The sequence below is a fragment of the Idiotropiscis lumnitzeri genome, chromosome 14 (genome assembly GCF_059441095.1).
Source record: "Idiotropiscis lumnitzeri isolate Australia: NSW breed Sydney's pygmy pipehorse chromosome 14, RoL_Ilum_1.0, whole genome shotgun sequence".
NCBI lineage: Eukaryota > Metazoa > Chordata > Actinopteri > Syngnathiformes > Syngnathidae > Idiotropiscis > Idiotropiscis lumnitzeri.
In genome coordinates this window covers 14,075,910-14,102,279 of record NC_142404.1, presented here as the reverse complement: position 1 = coordinate 14,102,279, position 26,370 = coordinate 14,075,910, and the positions used below count along the sequence as shown (strand labels likewise).

The 26,370-nt window shown below is 40.1% G+C and overlaps 1 protein-coding gene across 1 annotated transcript in view; it reads right to left on the bottom strand.

Annotated features, from left to right (window-relative positions):
* The window catches only part of abca12 (ATP binding cassette subfamily A member 12), a 47,770-nt gene that overhangs the window by 686 nt on the left and 20,714 nt on the right, over positions 1 to 26,370 (bottom strand). Inside the window, exons 30-70 of the mRNA XM_088315850.1 lie at positions 25,985 to 26,184; positions 25,763 to 25,839; positions 25,453 to 25,583; positions 24,763 to 24,933; positions 23,423 to 23,587; positions 23,111 to 23,306; positions 22,875 to 23,014; positions 22,522 to 22,641; positions 22,333 to 22,423; positions 21,019 to 21,198; positions 20,438 to 20,726; positions 18,883 to 18,997; positions 18,125 to 18,454; positions 17,961 to 18,030; positions 17,710 to 17,844; positions 16,997 to 17,155; positions 16,585 to 16,768; positions 15,954 to 16,172; positions 15,086 to 15,282; positions 14,439 to 14,596; positions 13,879 to 14,112; positions 13,599 to 13,746; positions 12,988 to 13,234; positions 11,817 to 11,906; positions 10,840 to 10,927; positions 10,625 to 10,752; positions 10,213 to 10,300; positions 10,000 to 10,108; positions 9,281 to 9,335; positions 8,079 to 8,256; positions 7,848 to 7,963; positions 6,064 to 6,226; positions 5,643 to 5,902; positions 5,345 to 5,546; positions 5,101 to 5,210; positions 4,134 to 4,284; positions 2,295 to 2,429; positions 1,325 to 1,428; positions 1,143 to 1,235; positions 886 to 991; positions 391 to 528 (exon numbers count right to left, since the gene is read on the bottom strand). Coding sequence (XP_088171976.1) covers positions 391 to 528; positions 886 to 991; positions 1,143 to 1,235; positions 1,325 to 1,428; positions 2,295 to 2,429; positions 4,134 to 4,284; positions 5,101 to 5,210; positions 5,345 to 5,546; positions 5,643 to 5,902; positions 6,064 to 6,226; positions 7,848 to 7,963; positions 8,079 to 8,256; positions 9,281 to 9,335; positions 10,000 to 10,108; positions 10,213 to 10,300; positions 10,625 to 10,752; positions 10,840 to 10,927; positions 11,817 to 11,906; positions 12,988 to 13,234; positions 13,599 to 13,746; positions 13,879 to 14,112; positions 14,439 to 14,596; positions 15,086 to 15,282; positions 15,954 to 16,172; positions 16,585 to 16,768; positions 16,997 to 17,155; positions 17,710 to 17,844; positions 17,961 to 18,030; positions 18,125 to 18,454; positions 18,883 to 18,997; positions 20,438 to 20,726; positions 21,019 to 21,198; positions 22,333 to 22,423; positions 22,522 to 22,641; positions 22,875 to 23,014; positions 23,111 to 23,306; positions 23,423 to 23,587; positions 24,763 to 24,933; positions 25,453 to 25,583; positions 25,763 to 25,839; positions 25,985 to 26,184 — 6,270 coding nt within the window. The remainder of the gene's footprint in view (positions 1 to 390; positions 529 to 885; positions 992 to 1,142; positions 1,236 to 1,324; positions 1,429 to 2,294; positions 2,430 to 4,133; positions 4,285 to 5,100; positions 5,211 to 5,344; positions 5,547 to 5,642; positions 5,903 to 6,063; positions 6,227 to 7,847; positions 7,964 to 8,078; positions 8,257 to 9,280; positions 9,336 to 9,999; positions 10,109 to 10,212; positions 10,301 to 10,624; positions 10,753 to 10,839; positions 10,928 to 11,816; positions 11,907 to 12,987; positions 13,235 to 13,598; positions 13,747 to 13,878; positions 14,113 to 14,438; positions 14,597 to 15,085; positions 15,283 to 15,953; positions 16,173 to 16,584; positions 16,769 to 16,996; positions 17,156 to 17,709; positions 17,845 to 17,960; positions 18,031 to 18,124; positions 18,455 to 18,882; positions 18,998 to 20,437; positions 20,727 to 21,018; positions 21,199 to 22,332; positions 22,424 to 22,521; positions 22,642 to 22,874; positions 23,015 to 23,110; positions 23,307 to 23,422; positions 23,588 to 24,762; positions 24,934 to 25,452; positions 25,584 to 25,762; positions 25,840 to 25,984; positions 26,185 to 26,370) is intronic.

Below are 26,370 nucleotides of genomic sequence, written 5' to 3'. Positions count from 1 at the left end.
ACCTTCTTTGCCCCCTTGAAATCCTCAATCACAGCACATTTTCTGCTTGGTTTCTCTCCTGAGCCCCCCCTTGTTTCGTCTCCTTCTGGTATCTTCCAATCTCACAGCTCCAGAGAAGCAGATTGTAGAAAATCAACACCGGGTGCACGATTTCTCTCCCCCAACTCATATTCCATTTATTTTCCCTCCGGCATGCCCTCCAACCTGCCAGCTTCCCTCTTGCCTTCATTTTACATTCCGACTCTGTTGTTCACTCCCACTCAAGCTTTCTTGACTGTCCCAGTTTACCCTCCTACCGCTTTTCAGTCACTGCGTACCATCTACTGCGTCCACATCAACAAAACCACAAGATGGTTCAGTTCTCTCGCCCAGTTGAGGGCTCAGTTTTACCTCATCCAAGGTGGTCTGGCTCACAGAGAAGTGTTTGATCTTCAGCGAAGTCTTGATGCACTCCAACTGTTGAAAGATGTCAGCCACGCCTCCTGGTGCGACAGGTACGTGATACTCCGCCATAGAGGAGTGCTGGTCCTGATAACGACAATATTTTTCTACAGTAAATGCTCTATGTAAGACAAAATAAAGCAAATACTAACACGACTTAGCTTTTCATGACCATTTTACATTTTATGAGAGTAGCTTTTGGGAGAAAACATGGAGCCTATCCCGGTATCAGGAATTTGAGCTATGATAAGTACCGGCAATTTTTCTCCTGCCCCAAATAAGCTGCACATTTTATGATTTGACAAATTCTCAATAACGCTATTAGGCGCAGTTAAAACAACCAGACAAGTAGTGTGACAGCGCAATATTGTGCGCACAAAGATTTCAGAAGAGACGAAAAAGGGAAAAGATGTGTGAAATATTGCTCCAGTTCCTTGAACTTACCTTCAAATAAGTGCTGGGAAATCGTTTCTGCATGAACACACTGATTGCCTCGAAATCACTGGCAGACTCTGCCAAGTACATTTTCACAGTGAACCCTCTGCCGAACCTGTGCATAAGGACGTAAAGTCCAAGTGTTACAGGTGTGCTGATGGTCGGGGTGTGTTTAGTCGGATAAAAAAAAAAGAAGCTGCAGCAATTTCAGAGCAGGACGAGAATGACTATATTTGAGCATGTGAAGCTGATTAGAGGTCACAAACCTGTTCTTAATGTGCTGCAAGGAGCCCAGGCAGCGGAACTGACCTTTCACCATAATGGCCAGGCGGCTACACAATGCCTCACACTCCTCCATGCTGAAACATGGACAAAAATTGAGAAAATGAAAGGTCAAGTTTGCATGGAATATGCAGCACGGTCTCACATGAAAAAGCCATTCTCGAACCTGTGAGAAGTGAGGATCACGGAACACTTTCCTTTCACCTCTTCAGAGATGATTTTCCACAGGTGTCGTTTGGTGCGGGGGTCCATGCCGGAGCTCGGCTCATCCTGACGTGTGAGAGGAGGACAGTGTTTTCAAGTAAGGGTTCAATCCAAAAAAGAGAATAAGAGAATAGAAAGAATGGGGGCGACACCAACGAGAGATTTCTGAGCCACTATTGTCAAAAAGGCTTCCTCTAGTGATTAGTGAAAAAAGAAAATCGCTGGAAGGTGGTATTTAGAATGTAAGAACTGTTCTTTTATTTATTTATATATATATATATATATATATATATATATATATATATATATATATATATATATATATATATATATATATATATATATATATATATATATATGTATTTTTTTTAAAATATTTTTTATATTTCAAATAAATCACTGTTAAAGTACTAACAAATGTTATTAAGAGCCATGTTAATGTCCAAACTGAGCATAATGTTATAGTGGTTTACAAAAATGAAATATTTAGGAGATGAACACTTAGGCCCACTATGCTACTATTTTAACGATCATAAATAATTTTGGTGAGGCGGCACTTGGTGTTAAAAGTTTGAGAACCGCTTGCATGAGTAATTATGTATGAATGCCGAGAGATGCTACCACTGAGCCCAATGCCAAAGAAAGAAATGATGACTTACGGGAGTTAAGATATCACAACCAATAATATTGATCCACTGTCATACAAATTTGCTCGCAAGGGCGTGAAAGCAGTTTACTTGATGACCTAAAGACCAGTCTGACTGCTTGTCACATAAGAACATCTTGTATAATCAATATATAGATGAATGTAGTTGATATCATATTTTACCAACTTGTAAATGGGAAATATGGGCAGTACAATTGATTTGATATTTGCCTTTTCTAGGGACTAAAAGAGGCAGCCGAGTACAGCCCTTAATATACGCCCTCACCAGGAGCAGAATCTGTGGATGTCCGATGAGAGCAATAGCGGTGGAAAGCTTCCTGCGTGTGCCGCAACTGTAGCCTTCAGTGGTTATGTTTCGATGGTAGTTCAGCTCCAGCTTTTTCAGAAGGTTTTTCACCACCTGGAAGACAGCATGCAGGGATTGTAAGGTACCAAAACAGCATATAAACATCCGTTTTAAAGCCAAAAAACCTATCATCAACATCACATTTCAATGTTACATCGTCTTTGCCTCAAATTCACATCGGTGCTCACACAGTGGTGATACAGATTTGATATTTGGGATTTTGAGGATTTCAAATGACTTCATTAAGGCATGTCCATTATCCACAACAAAGGATGGGAGACGACATGAGAGCAACTTTTAGGTAGAGCGTCATCTTCATTTTTGGTCATTAGGCCATCATCATTTGGCCAAAAGGACCATAATAACATCATTGCAGCCTTCCAGGGCGGGACGGAGCCATTGGCAATCCTGACTGTCTCTCATAAACACACACGCGCGCACACACACACACACACACACACTGAGGATAAAAATAAAAAGTCTACACACCCCTATTAAACCCATTTAAAGCTGTTCTAGTAGGACTAACTCCTTTTTTTTCCTTTTTTTTTTGATCAGCCGCCTAAACGTTTTGAGAGAACGATGACTGCTATTTCGAACTGTTCATAATTCCTTCCACCTTGTTTAAATCTACGGTATTCTTTAGGTGATGAGCAGTGTTGAGTTTGCGTCAAATATAACTTTTTCATAATACATTTTCTCACGTGGTTGGGAGTTTTTCTTATGGTCCAATAAAACCAAGCCTCAACTTTGCCTTCATACCTAGAATATCTCATATTTTTTTTAACTGATTCTTCCTATGCATCATTTGGAGTATGATTCATATTTTTATCATAAATTGCTTGGACTAACGCAATGAACTTCATGTTGGGCACAGCAAGATGCCACTTACCCGACTGCAGCGGCCTTAAAATGCTGCTGTGCGGCATTTAACTGCCTCAAAAAAAAAAAAAAACACTAGAACACATTTAGGCGATCTTAAAGTCATTGCACTGGCTCCCGCTTTATATAATTATTTTAAACATATTTGATTTGTTTTTAAATGGCTTCATGGTCTGGTCCCACGATGCATGTACAACTTTCTTCAGCACTATATCAATGTGCATGCTTGTCTGATCAACAGATCAACGCTTGTCCAAAAACTACCAAAAAAAAGGACATCTTTTGAGTTGGTGCTGCATAATTGTGGAATGCGCTCTCAACTTCCACTGGAGTTATTGTTTTATATTTTTTAGAATGTCACTTTTTTTTGGAATTATGAATCTCACATAATAATTATTGCTGTATCATGACAGGGGCATTGTTTTAAAAGCGCTCATTAACTAAAGTTGAATTGAATTGGAATACATCGATGCTTGCAACATTTTTCTGCGCATTTTCACACATGAAGAAGATCAATTAGGGCCAGCAAATGTTGCTCAGTTGCTGAGTATATTTCTGCGAAGCACACTTTGTAATCAACACAGAAAAAGATGATTGGTTTTCAGAATGATAAGGAGAAAAAAAAAACAGGACCGTAGTGACATCTCAAATGAAATCTTGTCATCTTCAAAGTCATATTTGAAATATTTTCCACACGCAGACAACATGTAAGCATTCCGAGGTAGCAGACAGCGCTCAATATTGTCACACCTGCTGATTATTTTGCTGTGGATGCATCAACTTGCATCTCAGCTCATATCAGACATCAATAAAATTATTTTTTATGCTCTTCTTTGAATGACGCAATTGTAAAACAGCACAGCTTTTAACTCTTACCCTGTCTATCTTTCTCTTTGAGATGCCTTGAATTCGCGCGTAAAAATACAAGTGCTCTTCTCCAGTCAGCAGATTATCCAACGCATCCACCTGGGGACAGTAGCCGATGTTAATTCCCTTGTGCCGGCACTCCATAATGTCTACCAGTCGTCTAAGGAAACACACACAAAAAAAATAAATAAATAAATAGACAGACACACTTGAAAGGCGTTCGGAATATTCAATAGGGGATATGGACACGGACGCTGTTCCATCTACGCTCATGAGTGTGTACTCTAAAGCCCATTAGCGCATACACACCTGACTCTGCTTTCATGTATGAATGTCTCATGCTACATAATCACTTGTGGTCCATAAATGCATGTTTCGAGAATCCTTCTGACAGTCGTGCCAAGCTCGTATAATAGGATGAAATGCTTTTATTAGGAAATAAAACACATTTTTCAATGACACACAATAGAGTGAGATAATATCTGTCCCTCGAGGGCTAATTATTGAACTCCAAGGTAACTAATCGTGCATTTTTTCCAGGGACCAATATCCTCAAGGTGAAAATGTCAAGTGTCAAGAGTGCACAAGTGTTTGGGTACAATGGATCACAAGTGTGCAGTGAAGCGTGAACGTCTTGTGTATTGTCTGTCTTTATAAACATGCATGTGGTCTTCATAGAACTGCAGTCACGAGATGGCAGCTGTTAAATCCAGTTATGGATGTGAAGACAACTTAGTAATAAATTGATACAAGCATGACATCACCGTGCACAGATTATGCAAGTAACATACGGTATATCCAACGCTGAAGCCATCATTCAATAATAAAACGCAACGGGTAGAAAAAAAAAAAATATATATATATTCATCCTCCGAGATGATGTGAGTCAGCACATTTGCAGAAAGCGCCATATGCTCTCATCGCACTTGCTCCGCTGTGCTTTTAAAAACTCAAAAATAATAAATGAGTATCTTACCCATCCCAGTCCCTGATCTGTGCGGTGCCATCAGTCGGGCTGACATCCCCTGTGAGCATCTTGAAAGTGGTTGTTTTTCCCGCTCCGTTCACTCCCAGCAGACCGAAGCACTTTGGAAGAAGATGAATCATTTATTAGCCCGGCTTGACACAATGTTCAATATGCAAGCATTTTATTAAAAGTGTAATTTTAATTACACCCCCCCCCCCCAATGTCGTGTGTGACCTCTTGCTGGCAGGGTTACCTCTCCCGCCGGAATTCCCACAGACAAACTCTTGACTGCATAGATCTTCTTGTTGAGATGCTGATACACTTTTGTGAGCTGGTTGACTTGTAGGATGTCTGCACCTGCTGCGCCACTGGACACTCGCAAGCGTTCGGCCGCAACATCCTCGTCCTCATCTTCCAGCATCTGGGACACCTTTTTTCGGCCCAAAATCAAGTGCCTGCACAGAGAAAATGATGACAAGAAAAAATTATGACATTTTCAGGTTGAGACTAAACTACAAGGTAAATAAAAGCTAATTTTCTATTTCTCTCACCTGGCATTACGCACGAGAGACGTGTTGAGTAGGAGACGAAGCGAAAAGAAGACCACGCCTTGGATGATGGAGGAGATGTACATCCAGCCAAGACCTTCGGCGGAGAATGGGTTCTTGTAGGCATCGATGCCATAGCCACTAAGAAGCTGCACCTCAACGTCCATTCTCGCCAGCTTCATCAGTCCATTTCCAAAATTGAATTGAGGGAAGATGAGGAAGGCCTTGCACAGTGTTGTGAAGATATTCTGAATGCTCTCTTTCTGAGAGAGACCACAATAAGCAATTAGGACGGAAGTCACCATATAAGGAATTACAGGACAGTATTCACGTTGCTGACTTTCCCAATATGGCTTCCCAGGTTTATAGTGTCGTAAAAACAAATTAATAAATCATAAATAATAATTCCAGAAATGAAGCTGACCTTATCAGCGGTTGTTGTACTTTGGGCCAGAAAGAAGACAATCGAGGTGGACAAGATGGTATTGATGCTGATGAAAAGGTTAATGCACACATAGATGATAAATGCCGTCTCTGCATTCTTGAAGACACCTGACAAGAGATACATCCAGGGGAAGGTGGCGAACCTGAGGAGTTGACGGTGGCAACGTAAGTGACTTGCGACATTAGACGTAAACCGTCGACAGGTTGGAATGAAATCCAATTAACAGTGCATTTTAAATTATGCTACTTTTAGAAACAATGCTAAGATGAAGTCGAGAAACGGTTTGCCTGTCGCTAAACATACTGACAAGGTGGAGGGAAATCACAAGATGAGGAGAGTCAACACTGAGTCATGAAAAGAGAGGAAAATGGATTACCTCTTTCCTTTATTCCCCCCCCAAACCTTTTTTTTTTTTTGCCCCTCTCTTCCCTCTCACATAATCGTCTTATTTATTTGATTGGGTCAAAACAACACACAGGGGAAGAAAGAGAAAACAGATTAGAAGACGGAAAAGTAGCACAAGGAAACAAACAGAGCTCAACAGAGACGCTGCTCTGGGAAGTGAGCCCAAAAAAAAAAAGGTGCTTGGTAGACACAGGACCGGTGCCAAAGCGTAGCAGAGAACAGCAGCATGACGGCTGCAAAGCAGACCAGGTGGGTGCTGGCTGCCAGATGGAGGAATGTGATTATTCATTGCTTGGGAGGGAGACATCTGTCTGATAAATGAGTTGCACAGTGCTGACTCGGCCTCCAAAGATCTAGGGCCCATTGGCAGCAGAGCAAAGCATAGGAGGGTGAATAGTAAATAGTCGAATTAAAATGATGTAAATATTGCCAAGGACAGATGTGACTTTAGATTTGTATGCAACAGAGAGAACCAATTATTGGCGTGAAAATGTGTTTACAAGCAAAGCGGATAAAGGTCGACCTTCAATCTAAGTGCTCTTGGAGATTTTGAGATGACGTCTATGCTGGTAGTTAATGTTACTATTCACACTTCATTCTGGTGCCTGTGTGTCTTTTTTTTTATATTTTTGCAGAGAAAAGGATTAATGTGTTAGACATTATTTTTTGCTACATTTTATGTTTAGAAAAAAATGATTATGCAGAAAATGTCCTTCGTTATCGTCTCTGGCAAACAATATACGTAATACACGAGACTTTGAGCCTTTTGTCATTTAACTCAGTCAAATACGCAATGCTAGGCAAAAAGTCTTTCCCTTTTTTATTTCATATATGAAAATATATATGTGATGTACCAAGAAATTGTGCGCTATACAACTGGGTTTAATACTTCTCAAAAAGAATTCAAGCCACAAATCAACTTTAGAAGTTGGCAACATAATTGGCAAACGAGGCATATTAGCATTATTATAATTAGAGTGCATGCATGCATCCAATTTAAGAAGCGGTATTATGCACTGCACTTATTGCACTTCAGTCTGTGGACTGGTAAGCTGTACTCTCTATATTTTTACTTGACGTTTTATTCCACAAGTAAACCAAAAACTAATACTAAAACTAACTAAACACGAAAAGTGTTTTTCAAAAAACTAAAACTAATAAAAACTAACAAAGCCACTCTGAAAAAAAATTCAAATGAACTCAATTTACAATAATAAATAAATAAATTAAAAGTAACAATAATTCAAATTCCAAATCGATAATAACCTTGCAGGTGGCACACATTAACAAGCTGTAAAAGACAATAAATTACAAAGTAGCATGAGATCTGATAAGTGACTGACAGGCTTGCAACTCACCCAAAGAGCACCAATAGTAGCGAGACGGCAGCTAAATTTTGCTTCTCTGTGAATGCCGGAACCTGGAAGGCTGCGACCACACCGATGGTCAAAACCACAGGAATCAGATAGATGATCTGCGGGAAAAGATCCAGGCGGTTATCTATTGCTGACAAATTAGTTGATGGTATCGCTTATGAAATGGATGAGGTGGTATTTTGGTGATTTATAGACTGAGCAATTAGCTGTTACCATGTCGTAAAGGAAGTTAACGGCCCAGTAGAAGGGCTCACTGATGCCTGCAATGTGCTGCAGCCTCTTGGAGCCGCTGTGATGCTCGCTGACGACGTAGATGGAGAAGCTGGCTGTTGTGATCGAATAGCCTGTGAGCACACACAGGGCCACAAGGATCTGGAGTATTCCCAGAGTGCTGTGAAGACGAAATTGGATTATTCACAAGTGGTCTCACAGTAACAATATAAGAGCAGCATTGTTATGAATCATTGGGCCAAGTTTGTTGACATCTAATGATGAACACTACATTGCGCGTTGCTGCTGCTTGCGTTTGCTAATTATGTTGGCGTGGCTGTACTAGCAACACATTATTATATTGTACCTTATTTGAAAAAGTTTGAGCATCCTGTCCAATTTTTGGACAGACTCTCTACAAGATTTTAGAGTGTCAGCCATCAAGCAGAATATTTGTGAGAAGGACCTGACCAATTAAACGGCCAGTCGTGATTAGCGCTTTTAAAATCTGCAAAAAAAAATGGCTGATTTGTGATGCTTTTTTTAAATCGATAAATTATCTACCAAGCATCCCATTTTTGCACCAGAGTGCAATCATCAATGAAACATAAAAGAGTATTCCTCAAATTCTGGCCAGACCAGAACAATCACTCTAATCAGCAGTCCGCAGCTCCAGGATGAGAAAGCTGAAGCTGGCTGAGTGACCAAATGAGAAAGAGGAGGAAAAAAAGAAGGAACGTGTGGTGGGAGCAGCACGGCCAAGCTTTCGCTTGAGCTCCGCAGTGTATCCCATAGGCTGCCACGATGTGAGAATCAAGATATCTTCCTGAAAACAGCCGACTGTATCCTTAAAATGTCCCAGGCCAAATCAATTCATCAATATCGGCATGGATGGAAGAGTAAATGGTTGCTTGCCCTGCTAAGAACAACTTGCCTGGGTAGCAACAGGGAAAAAGCTCTCCATGGATTCAAAAATACTTGGAAGGGAAGGTTTGAGGGCGATGTCATCACGACAATTCAATCCGCATGCTAAATCATTTATTTGGTGCGATCCAACAAACACTTTTTAAACACGTAACCAAACCAATCCTTTATGTTATTTTCGGAACATATTTATTATTTTTTTGTTGCTCGGCCACTGGCTGTCCAAACATCATTTTAATGGAACTCTGACTAACACAGGGAAGATTTTTAACATGACTTACATTACATCCTCTTCATCTGTCCGACCAAAGTAGGGCTGGCTGGACACTGAAATGGCTGCAAACCAAAAAAAAAAAAAAAAATAAAAAAAAAAAATAAAAAAAGGTAGACATTGAGGAAAACACATTGTTAAATGAATTAAAAACCCTAACCCTCTGATAGTGCCAGATAAAATTGAACATTATTTTTGTGCAGAAAGATTTTTTTTTTTAACCATGAAATGCATCGAATCACACAGTTGAGCTTTTGTAAAGAAGCATTTGATGAACATACATAGAAAATCAAGAAAACCATGTGTCAACAAGTCATCGAGCCTCTCTGCTGTATGTCACGACATCCGTCTGTTTGTCACAATTGAGTAACCATAAACGCTCTCTGTTGAATTTATTGTTATCGGCTCTCAATTGCAGCGTTTTAGGTGAGCAGGGGTGTGATGACACATCCGTGGGCAGGTTCAAACCTAGAGTGGGCAGTCTCTTACATAAGGGTGAGAACTTACATGTCCAAAGCTAAAAGATCATCACTGTCATAAGTAATCTCCCGGGATCTCTCGGTTTATGGATTGCGCAACATCATGCTAGTAAGTGATGTATAATTGTGTAATCTTTACGGTGATGCCATGACACAATATCAGAATAATGCGAATTAATATCGAATACTTCAGGTACATTTATTATATCTTATCGTGGATTGTGACCTATAATACGGAGTCATACATTACCATATTTCTTGGGATCTTTTTCTGCTGGAAGTTTTGAGCGTAGGATGACATTGCTGAGGCTGTTTAAATATGCTGGTATTGTGTGGTAGCCCTCAGGGTTGAACCAAACCTACACACACACAATAACGATCATGCGAGGCCATCTTCGTATGTCAGATTTTCCTTTCCATCGATTACAATTAACTCCATTTGCAGCAGGGAAGGGATTGATACCTTAGCTAAGGTGGCGTTCTCAGACATGGCGAGAAGATCCCTTTTCAAGTCAGGTGGGAACGGCATTCCAAATTCAAAGCCGCCGTATCTGAGTAACAAAAACTGTTTATGGAATCCACATTTTCTGCATAATCCGGAGCATTTTCTTTGCGCTTTATTTCGGACTGATTCACGCAGACAGCTGCAAATGATGTGTACATCCGGCAGTTTGTTCCTAATTTAATAATTTCTTAAATTTAACCATAATTTGCGTAGGTTGATATGGGCCTAGTATTATTTTCTTATTTTTTCAAAATCTTGTCAAATAAATGTTCTTGTCTGTTATAATATAATAATATTATAATTTAAACAGTTAATATTTAGATAATATTTTTTCTTTGTTTATTCCATTCTTTGTTTGTTGTGTACTTACCTGTTTCTTACGAAACTATTGGCTGTGGTCAACAGGTAATTCTCTACATTGATTCCACTTAGGTTATAAACGATCTGCGAAGATGGAATCTGCCGACTGGCTGGCGTGAATCTTTCCCCATGACAAATCTGCATTATATTTGGGAATGAAAACAAAATCACAAAATCAGCCATTTTTTTTTTTCCACTCGTAGTGACATTCTCACTGTCCCTCACCTGCTCCTCAATGGTACATTTGCAATCACTGAATGATTCGGAGCTGTTCCCTCCGGATTTCCAGCTGTTAGTTTGACGTGTGCAAACCCTTGAAAGAAAAAAGAAAAGAAAAAAAACATTCGTTGAGTGAAATGATGCTTGATATGGATGGAGTCCACGCAAAAAGCTTCCACACAGAGCCAAAGAGATGAGAAAAAAAAAAAGTCGAGAGCAAACCACTCTTACAGTAACGCAGCTGCAGGCACTCGAGACTTGACTGCTTTTGTGCGTGCTATTGAATAATATTCTGAAATCTAAATTTGTGCAGCTTGATATTTATTTCTTTGACATCTTGGCACTTCACGTTCTTGTATTACATAGACCAGTGGTCCCCAACCACCGGACTGCAGCCCGGTACTGGTCGGTGTTTTTTTTTATTTTTTTACAAATTATTAACCAAACTAAAGTGTTTAAAATGTCCCAGTGCCAGCAATATTTGTGTTTCATGCTAGGAAACAGTGAAAGGTTTGTTTCTCTGCAGAAAAAGGAACAAAAATCTTGCTGTAGGTCTGTGAAGGTTCTGCAGCATACTCTCCCTCTCTTGTCATTTGAAGGCAAAACATTCAATCTCTATTGCACTGTTGGATTTTTACGCATCTTCTGGTGGGCCAGGGAGCTTTAAAATGGCTCCGAGGTGTACTTCATGAGTCTCAACAGTGATTCAGTGACAGTAAGGGGAAAATCTCGGCAATAAACGGGAGGTGTTTATGGAATACAAATTGTGTCGTTGAGCTGCAAGGCTCGGCTGTAGGCTTCCACTCACATGCACACAGTGCCAGGCAACAGGAAAAATAAGAATGACGCTCGGGAGCCAGAGTTGTTGAAATTTGGAAGGGGGCAGATAAGTAAAATGAAACATGGTATGGGAAGAATGACAATGAGATGAAGAGGAAATGACTGTTAAATAGGGAACCTTGTGTGTTTTTGTGTTTTCTTACGGGTTGCGGGGCTTGTCAAGGCAGCTGTTGTCCATTCCTGGGAATGATGTCAAAGAGTCCACCATATCGCTGGATTTTCCATTCTGGTTACTGTGAAAATGCAAAAAATGGAATTTGATCATGTTTGAAAAGAGGTCACTTTTGATCAAGTGTTATAGACACTGTAAAAAAACAGGGGAGTGAGTCAGTGACTTGGAAAATCCTAGTAAAGTTTTTCCTCTCAGAAACATACATTTACAAGAACAGTTTTTGTTTTAGAGGATATTTTACGATCCAGCCATCCAGTATCTAAGCCGCTGAACCTCATAAGGGTCACGGGCATGCTGGAGGCTATCCCAGCTATCTTCGGGGAGTAGGCGAGGTACACCTGGGACTGGTCGCCAGCCAATCGTGGAGCAAACTAAGACAAACAACCATCCGCGCTCACAAACAGACCAGGTATGCTTTTGGAATGTGGGAGAAATACCCAGAGAAAACCCACGCAGGCACGGGGAGAACATGCAAACAAAAAATTAAAACTGCCTTCCTTTCAGTGACTTCTAGTCAAGCAACTAGAAAAATGTACTCAAACAGCCTTCTTGTAAAATTTTACACTGAGTGAAAAAAATATAAATATAAAATATAACTCCCCGTTTTTTACAGTATCAGAAATAGTTTTTTTTTTTTCCATCAACGCTGGTCTCAAGCATTTAAAAATGTACCTCAACATTAATGATACTCGATAAAGAAATAAATATAAACTTGCACTTGGAATGACGCCTCAGCATTTTTTTTTTGGTACTTGATCAAATAGCGACACGTCTCAGGGCAAAGACAACCTCCCTCGACACTTTTAATGTTATTCACTTTGATCGTGCATTGCATCGACACGCATCGCATTCTCCATATTTATTTCCCCTTAGGGTATGTCTGCCCTTCAATGAACCTCAACTTTGTGATACCCAAAAAGTGATGGAGGGACACGCTGAGCCAATTCAAGCAATGAGATGCATCAGCCCATCATTAATATTTCATCAGAGGCAAATTGCCTCGTTACAGGATGTACCTGAATGATTTTTGTGCCTCCAAGAGTTAAATTAAAACAAACGCAAGATTCTCGCACAAACCGTGACTGTGACGTCTATCTACGCATTCCCGCTAACCATCTATTCCACTCTCTGCAAAGGCTGACCTGAAAAAAGAGTAACTTGGTCCGAAGTTGTAGAGTGCAGGGCTAAGCTCCAGCTCAGGATAGTGTCGCAGATCATTCTTGATGGATCCAAGGCCCATGGAGAACGTTACAAACAAAACAGGAAGTAGGATCTTGGAGAGCAGGCCTCTTAAGTCTCTGCGGCTGTGATGGAACCTCTTGATCAGGATGGCTTTGATTTGCTGCCAGGCAAGCGCCATGCCTTGTGTTCTGTTGGAGCTAGTCAAGTCTAGAGGATGTGATGGAAAAACAAGACTGAATTGAATCACTTTCATCTTCTCTGTTGACTAAATCCAAAAACAGATCAGGCACAATATTTAGGAGATGCGGTCAGAGAAAAGGATGGGAGGAGATCTGACTTCAAAGAAGAATTAGTGTCATGCTGAAAATGCCATTAAGTGATGAGAATGAAGTCATAAAATTACAAGATTAATAACATCAAATCAAAAGGTTATATTGCTAATATTATAACAGAGAACTTTTTACTTCAACGTTTTATCCCCTTAGTGATTTTTTTACATTGTTTTTTTTTTTAATGGCCTTATACTCTGAGACAAGTCAATAGAAAACATAAAACAGAAATATAAGCATACTAATTTTGTCGGAACTGAAGATCATATCACTTGGATCTGCAGGGAAACTCTCAATGGAGCCAGTGTCTGAAACCGCCTCACAGATAGAAAAGGGTCGATCCTCCTTATGCACACTATCGTTTTGTTCCTCCGTCAACTGGAGGAAAACCTAACGAAGGAAAAAAAAAAAAAAACATCACGAGCCAGTCAGGGTGATTTTCCCAATGGGTGACCCTTTGCGTGTGAAGAACACTTTTGAAGATCATCTGTTTAACATAAAACGTTAACCTCGTGCGCTTACCTCTTCTAGGGTGGTATCTGAGATTCCGTAGCCTCCCAGCTGCAGGTCGTCAAGGTTGGCGTCCAGTGCCGTCAGAAGAGAGCTGTACGAGGAGGCATTAGACGAGGTGAACGGGGGCAAGGAGTAGATCAAGTCGTGCCCCTGGGCTTCTTTTAGTCGTGCTTCGGGTACATGTGCTTGGATAAACGCCTTCATTTCAGCATCGTCAAAACGCTCAGACTCCAGGGTCTGCACCTGCAGTGGTGATGAAATTAATTTAGTACTTTTTGTGTAATGAAAAATAAATACAACTGCAAATGACAATAAGGCAAATAATATGTTAAAAACGGAGCTATCACATGCTGAAGCAGTGTGCGGAATGGCTATTGCAAAAGTCTTTACAGAATAACACATTTTTGTCTGCTGTACAAAACCCATAATGTGAATGCAGTCACCTAATAATAACGGCATTTAACGTCAAAATTGTATTTGATTGAAGGATTACCTTCAAGCATCCACACAATAACCTGTCACTGGGTAATACCATGTTACACTTAATCTAGACACTTGATACTTGCAACCTTTTTGGTGAGAGTAAGTTTGTAGCCCTGGCCCAGCTTGTCTTTCAGGTAGAAAGGGGAGCCACAGCATTTTAACCCTCCTCGCTCCAGGAAGGCAATGCGGTCACTCAGCATTTCAGCCTCGTCCAGGTGGTGGGTGGACATAATGATCGTGTGCCCTGATAAAACGTACACACACACACACACACCAAAAAAATATTGTTTAGAAGATTTTTTCTTTTTTTGCATATGCATCCACACCCTAGAGCAAATGATCACTGTTTGCAGACTTGACTGCGTAGGTCAGCTCAGCAGTAAAACCCTGGCTGAATTTTATTCTATAATTAAAATAAATAAATAAATAAATAAAATGCAAGATCTAGGCTATAAAACACAATTTAATTTCTCTAGTTTCAATCAAGGGCAAAAAAAGTTATCTTCAACTTCTACGATCCAGTTTTAAAAAAAACAACAGTCAATATACATTTTGAATGACTAACTTAGAGGTCATTGTCCCAAATTAAAGCACGGGCCTGATTAAGTTTGATTACAGCACCTCAATCATTTAAGCATAACTCAAAGTCAGATTCGTTTGTAAAGCACATGCATTCTGATAGCACTTAGATTGGTGGACCCAAAAAAGCACATTGCAAATAACAGGCACTCACGTTTTTTATTTTGGATCACAATGTCCCAGATGCTGCGCCTGGAACACGGATCGACGCCCGTGGTGGGTTCATCCAGCACCACCAAGCGAGAGCCACCAATGAACGCAATGGAGATGGACAACTTGCGTTTCATGCCGCCTGACAGTGCGCCCACCCGCTTGTGTCTGTGAGCGTACATGCCCGTCTCTTCCAGGATCCTGGAAGAGAAATCAGTGGCAAGAAAAAAACTCAAGACAATCCGCTAGTTAACATGACGTTTATGTGCATTCCAATACAGTTTTTAAGACAGGAGTTTCTTTGGGGGATGGTTCATACCTTTTACGATCACATGTCTAATTCATTGTTCTTCTCAAGTTAAAAAAAAAAGAAATAAAAAAAAAACAGCAACAAGAATAGGCCAAAGTCCTTTGAGAGCTCAGCCCACATTAGTATTCTCTATTTGCACTTAAAGGGGACCTCATAATCGCTTTGCTCTTCAGATGGGTAATCGAAAACCATATTTCAAGAGTAACAGGTGGAACAATTACGTTATCTTTACCACCGGAGATGCATATAAATTAAGTGCGGCCATAAAATGCGCACGACTACGACCATGTTTAACTTTTTCTCCAGCGTATCATTGGCATTCAATTCTCGCCACTGAAACAACTTCCCACATTTCACTTTTATTAGGGGGGGGGGGGGCTTACTGTCAACTGAGCAAAGACCACTGTTGGTTGATGAAAACTTACAGGCTGTAAAATACTCTGGTACATTATTGCGTCACGGACAAATCAAAACATGATCCTCAGGGCCCGGTCCAACCTTAATAAGAATAACATTGTGTAGTTGCAAGCACTCATCAAACCTCAGGTGAGTAAACACTTACGTTCGGACCTGCTCGTGCAATTGCCTCTGGGACCAATGCGGGGCTTTTATCTGGCCATAGAGCAGGAGGTGCTCCTTGGTGGTCATGTGGTCAAAGAGAACGTCATATTGCATGCACACACCCAGATCTTTGCGGATGTCTTCCAAGTTTGCTTGCATGTCCCGGCCATACACTTCTATGCTTCCAGATGATGGAGCAAAGAGACCCGTAAGGAGCGACCTAATCACACAGAAAATGTCATATTTAGAAGATGATATCATATTAGAAAAAAAAAAATCTTATATTAGATACATATTTTAAATGGATAGTGCAGATGGCCACTGGTCATTTTTATCCAGGCTGTAACCAGGAAATGACGGCGGGGAATACGAGCATCGATTTAATCACTAGTAGTTAAAAGTCGCAGCCTCAAAGTAATGAGCCCCAATACGGAAGGTTTATCAGGTGTACAATGGCATTTCACATCTCTCATGGACAAAAACACAACATGCTAATTAGTCGTGTATTTTACAAATGATCGATTCATCTCCAACAAATGTCATTCGTTCACAACGGGGAAGCACGCATGGAATAAAAAATACACGCGCGTGTTAGAATCAATAGCCGATGTGAAACTGTGATATTAACATACATGGTAGTAGTCTTGCCGGCGCCGTTGTGACCGAGCAGTGACGTGACATGGCCCTCGTAGAAGGAAACGTTCAGGTTTTGAATGGCGACCCGGTCGCCGTAAATCTTAGTGAGACCGTGAAGGGCAACACCCACTGGGAGATGAGAGAAGTCCTCGCCTGTCGGAGAGAAAAGCTGGCTCTGGCCTGAAAGAAGGGACAGATGCAAACAGTAAATCAAAGAACCACTGTACACGACAGAAACAGAGAGTGGGAGATAAATAGTCAAGTGCTTCTATACGGTGAAAAATGGGTGACCATGAAACGAAGTGCGACAAGCGAATAAGGGAAAGGACAATGCCAGAAAAAGAAGCAGTCTCTGGGACTGCGTTCTCTTGTAGTTGTTACATTATAATAACTTTTTTTTTTTCGTACCTTTTCCCTTGTCATCAGAGAACACGGGCAGGTTTATCTTCATGGTGTTTGTGAACAGACGTCCTCGCCCCCCCTTCTGAGACTTTGCGCAGAAGAAATGGTCAGCCCAAAAGGAGGCCGTAAAGGGGAAGTACCATGGAGCTGGGATGCCATATTTGCCTGATTAAACATGAAAATAAAATAGTTAAAGCATGTAAATTAAAAAAAATTTACTCAATTTTATTTCATCAAATGGAAATAAAAATGTTATTTTTTTAATTTGACGTCTAGTCTAATTACAAAAATGTATATATACCGTGTGCATTGCAGATGTTCAGATATTGAGCATCTCATAAAACATTCATTTCTTGGATTTTTATGTACAAGTTTTCGCTTGCAACAAGATCGATCGCTCTCGGGAAATTTGCATTTTCACATGTTCATCCGTCATCACAATCTAAGGTAACATGAAGTGACACAGATTTATGAAACACCCTCTTTATATTTATAAAAGCCGCCATCTGCCTCAAAGTTCATCACGCTTGAATTCTCTAATTGTCTTTAAAGGTGCGAGTGTGAGTGTGCCTGGTTGTCTAGATGTGTTTTGTGATGGGATGGCCAAGGGTTCTAAGTGCAAATTAAATTTCAAATAAATGTAGTTGTCAAATTAAATATAGAATCCTTTAGAACCATTTGGAGTCAAATTTACAAGATCAAATTTGATTGAAATTTACCAGGAAAGACCATGCGAATGTACGCCCCAACAGTAAAGTAGATGAGTGAGTCGATGAGCATCATCCAGCACAGCCAACCGAAGGAGGCTGTGTCACCAGTTAGGAGTGAGGAATATGAGTTGCTCCACTGAATTCCTAAACAAAAAAAACAAAAAAATAGACATATATCAAACACAACAACACCTTTTATGTCCTGACTTGTTTGCATTGTCTAATACATCATTACGGGGATGAAGGAAGCAAATTCATACCCTCTCCTCGAGCCTCGTAGAGAGTGATATATTGACTAGCATAACTGAAACAGCATGGGGAAAATAAGCTCTGTGGGAAAATGAGAGTTGAGTTAACAAACCAGAGTAACAAAAAAAAAAAATGCTAAATGCGTAGACTAAATGAAAAAAAAAAGATTTCTCACCAGTGCACTCTTCTGGAAAATGTTGAGACTGGACTCCACTGACATGACCACAATAAACGGGAAGAAGGAGATAATGTAAATGAGGCTGGCGCTAAGACCGGCGATGTAGGTCTTGTCGAAAAAGGAGCTCATCAGGTAACTGAAGGCCAGGATTGTCAAGCTGTAGTCGCAGAGGTACAAGAACAGGATGAAGCTATTGCTATGCGAGAGGATGCCGCCATGCTTGAGAATCAGCGTGAGGATGATGTTGGTCACAATCAGGTGAGCGGCACATTCCAAGAACCAGGCGAGGAAGTGGCTGAGTGGGTTTACGCCCATCATCTTCATATACTGCGGATTTCAGAAAAAGAAAAACAACCAGAAATAGATATATCGTAATATGTTTTTATTATCTTTGAAAAAGCACAGCACTTGTGTTACTCTCTACCTATTGAGGTGGCTGCTCTGCATTAAAAATGAGCTTTGTCATTTGCGTTGGAATGAAATAAAACAAAATAAAATAATAACTTTGATTTATGCAACGCCTTTTAAAGACACCTCCATAAATGTGAAATTAAAAAAAAATGAGGGCTGTCAAAATGAAAGCATTAACTCTGGAGATTATTTTTAAACTTTTTGACGCCGTTAATTTTTTTAACTCATTTATATATGTTCAAAAATAATTTCCATACTTTAATTATGCACATTTTTTTGCGAATAATCGGTTAAAAAAAAATCAATCGCTTACAAGCACTAAAAAAAACAAAAAGAATCCTTACCTCATGCAGCCCCAATTCTCTTTCATGAACCAATTTCTTGACAAAGTCAGCCACAAATAGAACCCAGGCTAACATCAGCATGAGTGGGAAGATTAAAGTGATGGCCTGAAAATACCTGATGAATACAAATATGATATCAACAAATCAAACGGAAACATTTGGAATTTAAGAGAGGTTGACAATCGTGCCCTCGATTATGATGATTATTTTTATAACAGCATAATATCATGTTGCAGCTACCATGCCTGATACAGTATTGTAGTCCGAGTACGAGTCATAAATCAGATCAGCACAATGACACAGAAGAGTCCGTCCGTCTCATAGTCGGGCTTAAAGGCAGCCTGTCGGATGCGATGGCCTCCTGCTACATCGGATATGGGCTATCAGCATTGTCTTAATAAAGCCCCTGACGGTGCGCACAAACTGCCGCTGAGTTCAGTTACCAGAAACTATGTTGCATGCTTGCAAAATGTTAATGTCAAAGCTCTCTGTGTGTCAGATTGGTTAAAATGTACATTTCAGACATTTGCAGTGGGGGCGGCTTGAGTGGCGCATGTCTGTATGGAAACGCATACACACTATCCTGAATATTCATGCACCCTTTTCAGAGGCAATTATCATGTGAGACTTGCCAGTGACTGACTCCTTACTGACAGTCCCAAGTGGCAGATGAATAATGAGAGACTTTGCATTATTCCACATCAATGCCTAGACTGCACCCAAGAGACACTGTGCATCATTTTATGTTAAGTTTACATATGTGTATCCACACCAGAGCACATTTACACTATACGAATTGTACCATATACTGCAAATACTTTCTATGTTAGTGTACAGAACCTGTATGTGCAGGAGTGTTGGGTCGTTCTTGAACGATTCTTTCAAAAAGAACGACTCTTTTTGAGTGACTGGATCACTTTCTCAAGTGATTCGTTTTTTTCACAGTGCATTCATGAATGAACAGTGAGGTAATTTGAACGATTCGGTGAGTGAATGTGATGTAGCTGACCGTTCACAAAGGATTCATTGAAAGAACGTGATGTCGTTTCTCATTCACGAACAAGTCGGTGCGAGAACGCGATGCAATTTCCCGTTCATGAACGATACAGTGTGTGAATGAGCCGCCATTTCATGTACACGTACGATTCGTTCAAAGGGATGTGATTTCCCGTTCAGGATCGATTCATTGAGTAAAGGTGATGTAATTTCACGTTCACGAGCAATTCGCTGAAAGAAAGTGTTGTAATTTCCCTTTCACGAACGAGTCGTGCTAGAACGTGATGTCATTTCCCGTTCTGCAACGATTCAGTGAGTGGACGTGCTGTACTGTAATTCTCGTTCGTACATTTTTTTTTTTATAGAAATAACAATACAAAAGCACAAATTCCAATTACTGCAACATCAGAGTGAGCATATTTCTTTTTTTTTTTAAACTCAGTCCATCCGTGCCCAGAGGAGGGGGCATATTTGGGAAGGGGGCGCAAAAGATTCAGTGAACGAATCTTTTGAACGATTCTTTTAGATAAACTGATTCTGATGATTCTAACGAACTCACCTATCAAGAAGGTGGCAGGGATATGGGAAAGGTTGGAGTTGTACAGCTGTCTCGGTGACTCTTCCAGTTTGCATCTCAATGATCGCCCGGTCAATGTTCTCCTGCAGGTACACAAAGGCCCGGTTGTATCGCATGGTTCTCCCCGAAGACATATGGCTGTCCTTCTTAAAGTAAAGGCTGCGGAGTCGGTCGGTCCGCATGACGTTGTCCAGATGCATTCGGATGGTGTAGCTGACTTTGGGTGGCAGGGAAGAGGAGTTCTCCTCTTTGGGGAGCTTGAATATGACACCTTTGAGACAAATGAGACATCTCACACACAGAATGGATTTTCTGGACAATGACAATAGTACATTTTGTGCTATAAATTAGACTTTTTTTTTAATACTCTGGAGCGACTTTTAGGGTTTTTTGTGTGTGTGTATCTGAATAAGCTTATCTGGCACCTATTCACCCTGTTATAACTTGCCTTCCAAGATGAAATTTTGTAAACAAAAAATGTGACTTATACTCCAGTGTGAATAACGTACATTTACGTACATTTTTTTTCTCTGACAGTTTAATTGCATGTTACATAGACTCACTTCCATAGAGATTTCGGTCCTTGGCGAGTTCCTGAGCTTCAACATCAAGCTGTTCAGCAGATTGGTAACCTTGGTAACGATCAAATTTGACACAGGACGAGATGTTGACCATCAGTGTAGACAAGGTGGTGATCTGATCCATTATGTGCTTGTTCCTCTCCAACATCAACGTAATGTTTGCTTTGACACACACAGAAAAAGAAAAAAAAAACATTCAGTTAATCTCTTGGTGTCAAAAAAGCAAAGGTTTTATCCGAACATTTTGACCTGACACAATGCGCTATAGTTGTTTTGAAAAGGGAAATAATTGAAGCCACTGACATTTCATTAACCAAAGCAATTTGAATGTATTATCTATATTCTCTGAACCGCTTAACCTCACTACGGTCGCAATTGAGCAAGAATGTGGTACACCATGAACTGGTTGCTAGCCAATTATAGCGCACAAACAGACAACCAACCTACCGTGCATGTTTTGGGGAATATGGGAGGAAACTGGAGTCACCCCAAACCAAAAACTATTTATCTAAAATGAAAAGTGGCACTCAGATGATTCTTGTGAATCAGGTCCACACTTCTAATAATTATTATTACTGACAGTGGGATATCGAAAACCTGTCCACGACCGGCAAAGAGAAACAAAGAACACAAAGGAAACATGCCGACAGTCCTCTTGACAATTTCAAAGTAATCATTTAGTGTCCCCGGTATCCGATTTAGGCAGAAGGGATTTGATATGAGTTGTCACTAATACCATGCACAAAGACAAAAACGTCAAGATTGTCGTGAACTTCAAAACATTTTTAAAAGTGACTCATATATATAAGCGCTATTGATCATCAATTCAAAGTGAATTATTCAGGACTTATTTAATTTGGTGACTCCATACACATGATAGCGTATTATAAAATTAATTAAAATTAATTAAATTAAAATGACAAAAGTTGCCCATCCCTCATTTAGATAATAAGCGAGGTTAGAGCATGTACAATAGCGAACATAAAGGGGAAGTCAACCCAAAAATGTCTTTACAAGAATATGTTGTTTTTTTTTACTCTGTTTATAAGGACCAAATATCTTTTAAGAGTAAAATGGACTCTACAAAATTTACTGTGTGTGATGTCATTTTCACTTGACATAAGTGACAAAAAGGCCGCCCCGTGAGATAGCTAAAAACGGGTGAATTTTGCTGCTTAACTCATATTCCACAAATTCTATATCAATCAGAATTCCATGTTTCAACAAGGGAAGGTGCATAGAATATTTTATTGCAAAAAAAAAAAATAAAACTTCCCCTTTAAAATGCTGACTCACAGAAGCTGTTGAGTGTCGCCTTCATTTTACTGACGTCAATGTCTGTCTGCATCTCAATGAAATTCCTCACAAAGGCATTGGCCAAGGAATGCTGTAATAAAAAATAAAAATTAAGAAACAGCTTTTTGGAAATCCTACTTGAACCTGCAGGAGGATATTTTACTCCAGAGCGGCCCTGAGATGTCATACCTGAAGCAGTGGCAAAGTGTGACTCAGCACTTCGGCAGAGTCAATAATGTACTTTGAGGATTTGATCCATTCGTCAGAGTTCCTCTTTAGGTTGCCAAACTCTTGCAGACTAGAATTGGCCTGAACACAAACAGGACATGATATGTATTTTCATGTTCACCATAGAATGCCAAAAGACATTTACAGTAAGACAGTAATAATTGCTGCACAGTCAATAGATAATTTGAAATCTTGGCCTGAGATTTAATTTTCCATTCTAAATTAAATGCCCCGCCCAAAATGTTGTTGTCTGGGCCTTTTATGAGGTCAAAAATGGACTAAGTATGTTGTTGTCTTATAAAACCGCCGCATACCTTTGCCATAATAGCCCTGGTGATTGGTGTGTCAGGTGTGAAGAGGATTTTTCCCATCAGCATTGGTTTGAGGAAGGCCCATGCAATTGCGCCCCCTGTGGTGTTGACCATGTCGAGGTACATGTTCATACAATAGGGTGCTAAAAATGGAAAAGAATACGAGACATTATATAATTTCCCCCAAGGAGACGGCATAAATTCATTAGCAATGAAAAACCCATATCTTTCCAACATACTGGCATTTCGTGGAATCTTGAACCTGTCTATCATCTCCTCCCTCACTTGGCTGTCAAGAGCGAACGAGTTGGACTGCGAATTGTTCGGAGGTTTGGCCAGTCCAAAGATAGGTATGATGCCGTAATTGCATAATGCTCGAGACATGGTGACAAATGTAGCCCTGCTGGAGAGGCTCGACTTCATGAGACGTGTAGCCTGGAGAGTGGAGGTTGGGGGGGGGGGGGTAATAAAAAAAAATAAAAATCAAGCGTCATCCACGAATACTTTACAACCGTGTTAACAACATGCTTTTAAAAATGAATTCTACACACTTGGTTAAACTCAGTGTTGGCCATCAGATTGAGTTCTTTGACGGAAAGCATGTAACTCTGCAGCTGATCGATGGCAGGAAGGATTTTGTCCATCATGTGGATGATATTGCTGGCCATCTGAAGCATAAATCCCAACAGGCTCTGAACTTCGTCTGACAACACCATCTGAAAGCAGTGACCCAACATTACGGGATAATTATGAGCAGTATAATTTTGTTCAATCTCAAGGTCATTAAGCATACAATATCAAGTTTGAATGTTTCCGTAAAATACATTTCTTTGTACGCTGTTCTATATTCTAAATTTTGAACATTAACATTAATGCCATATATGGTGGAGAAATGTTTCAATCTTTGGTTAAATTTGAATGTAAGTGAATATAAAAATATATATCAATCTTCAAGATATTAATTTCACAAAAGCTTACAGAGAACAAGTGTAATCAATGACAAGAAAAGTAAAAAGATTGAGTGACAAATCAAACAATTGTGATGTCACAGCTAGTTCATCTGAAGGGTGGCCAGGAACCAGCCACTGCGTTAAATATACAAACATGTCGGCGCAGATGTGTGATTTAAATGTAGATTTCCTATTTTTCTAGAGGCAATATACAAGCAGGAATGCTGAGCATGTCAAGAATTCATATGAATTTTATTGCATTAGGAGTTTTTCTACTTGTTGTTGTGCTGCTGTTTAAAATGATGAAATAGTTTAAATGCACGGATAAAAAAAAAAGTGAAAATGGTAACTGAGTGACCCCAAGCACTCATAAGGACTTACAAATGAATCGGAGGTTATCAGAGCTCAGTGAACTGAAAATAGACACGTTTTAATTTGAGCCAGATGTGGAATCATTCATAGGATTATAACGAATTAGCCAAATCTGATGCCGTCCGCAAGGGTTTTAGACATGATAAATGGCGACGTTCTAAAATGAGAGCCTTTAGAATTGATGTTTTCTCAACTGGGATGCCACAGCAAATGAGAATTTTGGAGATAAAGATAAGCCGGGTTGTACAGTGTTCCGTGGCGAATCCATTAAAACACAGAAAGGAATTTACCAATAATTTATTAAAAATAGTCCATCTGTGGTTCGTCTTAATAGGGCACATATTGGAGAATGATATATCTCATGTAACCTACCAAGTATGAAATAGAATCATTCAATCATTTTGGAAAATGGAAAACAGAGACACAAAAGGAACATGCTGGCCTTGGAAAATGAGTCTTGCCGGGAAATATGCATCAATCCCCCTTGTACCTCCCCCCTCCCCTTACCCCATTTACCATTTGCCACAACAAAAATGACAAGAGTGAGCCATTCCTGTAATCATCCTTACTCTGAAGAGGACTTTTTCCAAGTTCAGATGTCGAGTCATGAGCAGAGCGAAGGTGTACCACTCTTCAGCGGACATGGAACAGAAGGTTTGGAACACAAGCACATCCGGGTCTATGATGCTTAGACGGTGTGCGGAATTGCAGTCATGCAGCTTCATCAACCAAGAAAGGATCTGTGGTGAACGCAAGGAAGAAGTCAAGAAAAAGGCAGGACAGAAAGTTACAATGTACAGTCGGCAATTATTAGTTTTTATAGGATTGACCTGATGACGCAACATGAAAACAACAATATGATGGATGGTTGCCAAGGTGACAGAAGATACTCTTGTCACTGTCCTGTGAAAAACACGCATGTCCAATTTTGTAATTTGAAAAAAATAAAAAATTCACGTTAATGGGTTGTCCATAACGCAGAAGCGTCATTTACGTAAAAATTAAAAATCACAGGACAGCGACGCTATAGTCCGCATTACATCATCAACACAGTCATGGACATCCAAGGAAAGCTACTATTTCTCTTTCAAAATGTACACATTAAATAACACGACTTGACAAAGAACAGGAAACCAGACAAAAAATAGCACAGGATTATGAGACAAGCTCATTAACAAAAAATTAATCTTGCACTAATGAAAAGGAGAAAAACGCACATTCTAGATATGGTGGAGCATTGTGGAACCCCCTCTGCTCACCTCTAAATTGTTGGTGGGCATAATTGTGTCCATGAGGATCCGGAGGGCAACTGGATTGAAATCCATGTGCTCGTGAACATCCTGGATGAAGGCAGTTTCATTCCGCAGCATATCGCCAACCGTTACGTTCCCTGGACAAATAAAGCAAGATTGTGTCAATGGGAAAATGTTCAGAGGGCACAAAAACTATCAAGAAAATAAAAGCTATTTTACTGACTCATGTATTTCAACAGCTTGTCGCTGATATGTCAGTAGCCCATATTCATGAAGTGATCAAATCAAAGTTTTGAGATAAAGTTAAATGCTTCACCTTGAGATGTGAAATTATAGTTGAGAGAATTCAGGCTGATGCTGTCAAAGCCAAAACTTTCGCTGAGCACAGAGGACCTATTATCACACGCACGGACACAAATATACACATTTATTCTTCATGAAATATCATTTCGACTACACCCAATTGAGTGAAATAAATACCTGTCAATAGAATGTTTCATTCCTGACATGAGGGAAAATTTAAAAAAAAAAGTCGTACCAGTCTGAGTCATCGTCATAGCTGCTGGGGTCTCCAATTAATGTCTGGAAAATGGCATCACCCAGATCCGTGGTGTTGACCAGCACAGTTTGCAAGAGAACCTGCAGGACTGGTAGAAGACTGTAACAGAGTTGGCCAGGCTGCATGGAGAAGGCGCCCAAGAGGTGACGGGAAAACTCCAAACTCTCCACTTTGCACACCTGAAACGCACACACAGAATTTCCAATAATGCAACAATCTGAAACCCTGACCCTGTCTTTGAAATTCTAACCCTGCTTTGAAAGCAACTTTCAAAAAGCCTACTTGTTAACCCTAATTTGAAACCGTAACCCTACTATGAAACCTGAGGTTGCACATTCTGATGGTTGCATCTTGTATTCTACATT